Below are 7,587 nucleotides of genomic sequence, written 5' to 3' on the forward strand. Positions count from 1 at the left end.
AGCCCTCGCTTTATTGACATAAAAAAGTCAACCTGTCCTTGAATGATCCCAGAGGCTTTGGGACACTCTGTATCTAATCTTTATGTATTTAGGCTCTATCCCTCTGATCAGCTGATACAGGCCTCCTGTCTGAATGCTGGCCCCTCTCTCTGTCCCAGTGACCAACTTCTAATCTTCCATGAGCTCGGAAGCAGGAAAGCTACACTCATTAACATTGTTTGTAAAGTAAGAATAAATGGTCTGTGAAAGGGAGCTCTAGGAATGAAAGAAATGAGCTTCAGAAATGGGCTTTGTAATACCTAGTGGTGTTTCAAAGAGCTCTTTTTTGGCTTGGTATTATATTCTTAGCCATGTTGCAAATAGATGAAGTTGACAAGTTGGTGAAGATTTAGATGAGTGAAGTATCACCAGACAAGTGAGCTGTCACATACGTTATGAAAGTAAACATGCTGCTTTAGAAAGGAAAATGCTACTTTGCTGGAATTTTTCTATGGGCATTATATTTTATTCTTTTATAAATTAAGAAAATAGTTTTTATTATTATTATTATTATTATTATTATAAATAGCTAATGTGGAAACTAAGCTTGCATTTAGATGCACTTGTAGACATATGCATCTTCTGGAACAGATATCATGTGACTGCCCATCATTCTTATATCAGGCTTGTTATATTCTCTTCCTCTCCCCTCCCAGAATCTAGCTATGTGCTGCACGCCGATGCTTCCTTGGTTCAGTAGATATTTGCAGTACATTTCATAAAATGTCAGCAACCCAACCAGTGGGCCCCTTTCATGCTCAAGAATGCTCTACCTTGGGGCTTTGGGGTTTCCTCACTGCACGTGCTGACAGCCTGTGAGCCCACAGTGGTGCTCCCTCCCACCTCAGGGCATGGAGAGCAGGTAGCTGGGCTGACAGGTCGGCCCCTTGGTTTACCAGCCATTTCTCCAGGCTCGCTGGAAGTACAAAAACTGTGTATGTTGCCCTTGAAGAAAAAATAAAATAATGTGGCATTATCACTTTTGCTGCAGTAAGTTCTAATACGTTTAAAACTGATGGACTGATTGCGAAGTCACGTGTACCCTGGGCCAGATTTCTTGTTTCACTTGCCAAAGGAGGTTGGCAGTGTTTGCCCGGACCATCAGCTGGGGACCTGAGGACACTCTATTAGATGCTGACGTGCCCTCAAGTGGGGGACTGTGAGGAAGAGCAAAGCTCTGACCCTAGTCTCCTCACTTAGGCTGGGCTATGATGAAAGCCAGGCTCGGTGCTGATGGCCGTGAGCCCACTCCTGACACACACTGTTGTTTTCTCCTAGAATGGGACGTCGGCCCTCCACGCGGCAGTGCTCAGTGGGAATATTAAAACAGTCGCGCTGCTCCTGGAAGCAGGGGCGGACCCAGCCTTGAGAAATAAGGTACTGGCCTTTCCCTCCCTATCTTTTAACTCCCCTGGGCACCTGTGCAGAGATAAGGAGGTTTCTACCTAAGCCGGGAGAACCCATCCCATGCCCCCTGGGCCAGATTTGTGTCACTTGCAAAGGGCCATTGGCAATACTTACACAGGCCCATTCACTGTGGGCTGCAGACCTGAGGACATGACTAGATGCTGATGGGCCTTCTAAAGAGACTGTGAAGGAGAGCAAAGCTCTCACAGGCGTCTCATCACTCAGGCCCTTCTCTTCTCTTCTCTTCTCTTCGTACCTGGGCATCGTGAGGGCATGTGAGGCTGTTGGTAGGTAGGAACGAGCAGTGTATCTAGACCCAGAGAATTAGGTTGAAAACCCTGTATCTAGCAGGGGCGGTTGTGGGCTAACAGTGGTGCAACCCTCCCAGGACAGGGGGCGGGGAGTTCAGTTATGGGGTTCTGTCATCAAAGAAGTGTCCTAAGAACGTCCCCATTCTGGTAGTTTATTGCTATCCTGCATACATCCAACGTGCATATCTTGACACCTTCTTGGGGGAAATGCTGTTCTACTGTTAATGGGACTTGGCACTGCTGTTCCAAACCAACCCATACCTTTTATAGGCCAACATCCTTAGTTTACAATTAAGTCAAACATGGAGTTGGGAAGATGGCTAATGCCCATTTTTTCCTATTTGACATCTGCATGCACAGTCAAGTGTAGAGCCTGGGAGAGGAGAGAAGCATAGGGCAGATCTTGAGAGAACATGGAACTATGAACTTTTAAAAGGAGAAAGTAGGAGCAGGGCTTATCCATCAAGGGAGGTATGAAAAGCAGTTTTCCCTTTATACTTCTATACTATTTGAGCTTTTATAAGTATCTAGTGCTCTGTTAATTTCTTTAATAATAAAAGCAAACACACAGAACCTTTTTCATGACATTTTGGAAAGGAACCATTAAGAGGTGCAATTAGACAACATGCCAAGAGTCTCTTTTATTTTCATTTTACTTAGCATGTGGCATTATTATTTCCTCGTTCTTGCCATTAGAGTGCTTGAAGATGAACACTTCTGCTTATCTCTTCCTGAGATACTCCCCATTTGTTTTCCATTAGCTTGCCTGGCAGTGTGATAAGGCAGCTGAAATCAGACTTGTACACTTATCTTTAGACCCTGGACACAGACTTCCTAAAGAGATTGATCTTTCTCGCTAAGCCATCCAGTAGCTTATGGAAACTGAAACAATGTGCAATTCTTTGTTTGTCTCCTGGGACTTCAGCAATCATGGTTATGGGGAATTTCCAGTGACCAAAATGCTGGACTTCGGATTGTCCCTAAAGCTACTCTTGAAAATATAGAGATATAGAGAGACTGCTCATGCTAGAGTTTCATACACCAGCAGCCCTCAGAGAGCTGGGAGTCGTTGCCAGGGAGTCCCACCTGCATCCCACCCATCCACCAGCCACCCCAAAGAAGCCAGCCTCTTAGAGATAGCTCTAGAAGCAAGGGTGTTGGGATTCCGGCAGCCACCCGGGACTCTTGAAGGGGGTATTCTTTGCCTTCATTCATTCAACACATACTGAGGACCCACTAGATACTACACGCGGTGCCGTGTACTGGGGAGACTACAGTGAATGGAGTTTCCATTGTCTCTGCCTTCAAAGAGCTCAGAGTTTACTGAGGAATAAAGACAAACAAGAAATTGCAGTACAGTGACAAGAGCTGTCAGCAGGGAAGTAATAAATGCTACTAGAAGCTTCCCAGAGGAAATGACTTCTAAGCTAATACAGAAGCAATCTTCTGCTCCAGGGGTGGAGTTCTCTGGGACTGCAACACGGATGCCTCAGGAGAGGGTAACCAATGGGCCCGATAGCCACTCCCCACACCGTAGCTGTCCCCATGGGTGCAGGCCCTGTGTTCCAGATACTCCCAACTGAAGATTCAGAACACAGCTTGTCCCAAGAGCGGTTGGGAAGGAGAGTGTTTTGATGCTGTGGTATCATGAACATGGGCCTGTGGTCCTGCCCCATAATGAATAAGATGGCCTTTGGGGCTTAGCCTGGGGCACCAGCCATGGTAATAGTCCATACAACCTCAGCAACCTGAGAATTCAGTGAGGACCAATCTGGAGAGAGGAGGCATGAGACCAGGTTTCTAGAACTATATGGATGACACACGGAACAGCAATGTGATTGGTCAAAAGTTGACTACACGGTTTGAGGATATAAGGGTTTTTATCAGTGATAAAGGTTACACATGGGAACTATAACTTAGGAAGCTTAATGATAAAGTACAGCTTCTTAGCTTTCCTCCTCCTCCTGACCGTAGAGGATCCTCTGGCTGCCTGGCAGCCTGCTCACCAAGCTTCAGGAACCCACATGGAACAGCCCCGTCATTCCTGAGTGTGCTCCGAGACTGGAAGGTGCTGACGTTTGTCTACTGGGAGCATTTCTGTGCAGGGCCAGGCATTAGGCCTGTACAGTGTCTCTTCCTGCAGGAACTAATAGTAGAATTCCAAGGCCCGAGGGGCCTCTGGTCTACAGGAACACAGCATCGTCATCTCCTGCCCAATTCAGTACAGCATCAGCATCAAGGGTCCTTTGTGGTGGGCTGGGGGGGCAGCCACAGGACATGCTGTACAGCAGACCATTTGTGGCAAACATAATTCCCAGCGACTCTGTGCATAACTCCCGACAAGCGAAGTCCCAGCTAGCACGTGTGGGCCAAAGAGCAGGACCCAACCAAGAAGGAAGGGACTTCAGGAGTTTCACCTAGGATCAGGGTCCCAGATAAAGCAGGGGGGCTCCAGGTGTGGCTCTGGGAGGAAAAAATATGAGAGACAAGTAACATCTGCATCCAAGCCCTCTCCTGTATTCTGGGTGCCTTTCTGCCCTTTAACTGCCCCCCCCCCCGAAATCCTGAGAACATCCCGTGATTCACCTATAACAACAGTTCTCAGTATGGTCTGTGGACCCCTGAGGGCCTGTAAGACCCTTTCAAGAGGTCTAAGAAGTCAAAACAATACACTTGGTAATACAAAGATGTCATCTGCCCTTTTCACTGTGCTGACATTTGCTCTAATGGTGTAGAAGCACAGTGAAAATTTGCTTCTAACGGTGCTTCTAACATTTGCTCTAACTTCTAGAGGCAGGGGTATAAACTGTACCGGCAAATTATTTTACACAACCTTGTGAGTTACTTTACAGATTTTGTAAATTATTTCACACACATACCAGTTTTACTTAAGAACATCTTTGATGAAGCCATGAACAATTTCAATTTTATTAAATCTGGACCCTTGTTACACATCTTTTTAATATTCTATGTAAGGCAATGGGAAGTATGCATCTGGCTTTCCTGCTTTCTACTCAGGTGCATGGTTATCTCAGGGACATCATTAGAATAGCAAAGTGAGCCAGGTGCCTTTTCACAGAGCGCCATTTTTACTTCAAAGAACCACTGGTATCCACCACGTGAGCCCGACGGCTTCTTAAACTCACAGGCTTTTCTGATGAATCGGCGCTAATATTAATGAAGGTGATCTTTGGAGATTGTATGACCCCGTGTGTCCACATCTAGAAGATCTGCATAACTCATTGAACTAATATTTTCCAATTGGCTGGTGTGTGATGTTACAAATCATACATGGGGGAAATCACCAGCTGTAGATAGATAGATGTATGGCTTTTTCATGTAAAAATTGGTATGGTTTCAGATTCCACACTGCAGTTTCCTTTAAGAAACTATCTCTTGTTTAGTATGAGCGTAGCATCAAAGAACAATATCTCCAATGATCTGAAAAGGCTGTTAAAATCTTTCCTTCCTTTTCCAACTACCTATCTGTGCCAAGCTGAATTTTCTTTATATGCTTTAACCGAAACAACGTATCACGATAGCTTGGATACAGAAGCAGATAAGAAAATCCAAATGTCTCCAATTAAGCTACACATTCAACAGATAGGCAGATCTATTAAACAATGCTACTCTTATCCCTAGCTTTTTTGTTTTCGAAAATGTGGTTGTTTTTCATGTTATTTGTGGCACCCTGTAGTGCATTTATGATTTTTAATGAATTAAGGGGTTTTTTAATGTTCTTCCTTTCATTTCTAAGAAGTTAAAGGCAAAAGCTTATTGGGATCCTCATTAATTTTTAAGAGTGTAAAAAGGTTGTGAGACCAAAAAGTTTGAGAACCACTGCCCCATTATATTTATTTCATGGAATAAGGATTCACTCATGAAATAAATGTGTAAGGAATGTGTCTCAACAGCATGATGAGAAGAAAGGCCATTCAGTGAAACCCTAGTGTCAGGAGGGATGTGGTGGCCACAGAAGCTGTTCTTAACCAGGTATTTCTTATTCTCTAAATGTTTCTTAACTCTGTTATCTCAACAGATACCTGTCCTTAGTCTCAAGTCCCTAGTGGACACACTGCCCCATACTAATTAAATATAAAGTATCAAATTTAACATTATCAGTGTTTATTGAGCACGTACTAGACGCACCAGGGATTGGGCTGGATATCAGGATACGATGATTAATCATACATGGATGCTGGCCTTCAGGAGATCAATGTACTAGAGATATGGCTTAGAAAGAAAAATAACTCTAATGATGAGATAAGAAAATAACAGATGATATTTATATGATTAAAGGAGACCTTTAAGGCCTTCAAATAAGAGTGAGTCCAGTAGGGTTTTTCGCCAGCAGAGGAGTAAGTGGAGTCAGAGGCCCTGCTTTGGAGACCCTAAAACCATCCCAACTATGGGAATTCACTAATGTCTATCTTATCTTCTTCCAGGCCAATGAACTTCCAGCAGAACTAACCAAAAATGAGCGCATACTGCGTCTCCTCCGAAGTAAAGAAGGACATAGGAAGAGCTAACGTAGTTCCATATTCAACTGAAAGATAGAAACCCTAATCACATTGTCCAAAAAGAAATTGCTTTTCAAATAGTGTTGGAAATTCCTTGAAGCAAGGAAATGCCCAGTATTGTCCACCCTGGGTCCCTGACCAAGGGGAGCTGGGCTCTGTGCCCCGAGTCAAGAACAGAAAGGCTCAGGGACCCCTTACCCTCACATGAACTTCTCACGCTGGCCTTTAACCCCACCACTGTGGGACCTCGCAGATTCGTGGAGTCCACAGAAACTCATTTTAAACCATACTAAGTTGGGTCTCTCGGTTAAACTCTTATTAGAGTTAAACCATGGGAGAGGTTTAAACAAGATGACAAAAGCCTTTAAAAGACTGAAAGTCTGATCTTCAGTGAATCAAAGCACTTCTGCTTTTGCATTAATTGTAAGTGTGCTAAAAGATATAGCTCAGTTGTAAGAGTGCTAAAAGATACAGCTCCCTCATATTTTACACATAGATGTTTGTTATTCCAGTGTAAAATGTTTTCTTCTACCGAAAGATTGTAACCATACTGATTTGGAAGCAATGATGTATAAATTCACATTAAAGAGCCACTTCTGACATTCCATGATGTGATTTTCCAAGATGGACTATTGAACTGTAAAAAAGACGGATTGTTTATTTGCTAGGTGATCCTTGTCTCATTCCTAACACGTAAAAAAAAAAAAAAAAAATCATTTTTACCTAGAATCAATATTGTAGGTACGGTAAGATGTACGTGGCAAATTTGGAAACTCAGAAAATTACAGGAAATTTAGGCTTTGTCTTTTTGAACTTTTATTTTGGTTCTCTTGTTGGGAGTCTGCTTCCCATGCCATAACTAGGTAGACTTAATAAGCTGTGCAATCCTGTTGCTTGACACAATGACTTTGAGGTCCTTGGATGTAATGTCATATGCTAGTACAATATGTTGCTATTCTATTGCAGGAGTATAAGCAATAAAAGACTGTCATTAGTATTTAATAATGTTCATCTATGCATGTTCTTGAGCTGATTGATTTCAAAAAAGAAACCCAAGTTTTACTGAATTATTCCTTGAAGGGGAGTCAAAATTTATGTTCAATGTATTTTATAATCAATGGTGTCTAAATGCCTCAGTCAGTGCCTAATTGCACACACACAAATTAGACCATCTTTCTATAATCTACCATAATAAATGCTGATGATATTTCTATTATTTAAATACTTCTTTAGTTTTCTTTTCACATTCTGTTCTGGTTTCCAGCCAGTGTTCTGTGTAAAGACATGTTAAGATAGAAGGAAATGCAGTC

The 7,587-nt window shown here is 43.0% G+C and overlaps 1 protein-coding gene across 3 annotated transcripts in view; it reads left to right on the plus strand.

The window, feature by feature from the left end:
* Nucleotides 1-6,972, plus strand: part of ANKRD29 (ankyrin repeat domain 29) — a 53,399-nt gene extending 46,427 nt beyond the window's left edge. For all 3 annotated transcript variants that reach the window (XM_032859758.1, XM_032859757.1, XM_032859756.1), the window contains exons 9-10: nt 1,318-1,416; nt 6,203-6,972. In XM_032859758.1, coding sequence (XP_032715649.1) covers nt 1,318-1,416; nt 6,203-6,286 — 183 coding nt within the window. In that variant the 3' untranslated portion in view covers nt 6,287-6,972. The remainder of the gene's footprint in view (nt 1-1,317; nt 1,417-6,202) is intronic.
* Nucleotides 6,973-7,587: the final 615 nt, after the last annotated feature.

The sequence above is a fragment of the Lontra canadensis genome, unplaced genomic scaffold (assembly GCF_010015895.1).
Source record: "Lontra canadensis isolate GAN:19392208 unplaced genomic scaffold, GSC_riverotter_1.0 scaffold17, whole genome shotgun sequence".
Lineage (NCBI taxonomy): Eukaryota > Metazoa > Chordata > Mammalia > Carnivora > Mustelidae > Lontra > Lontra canadensis.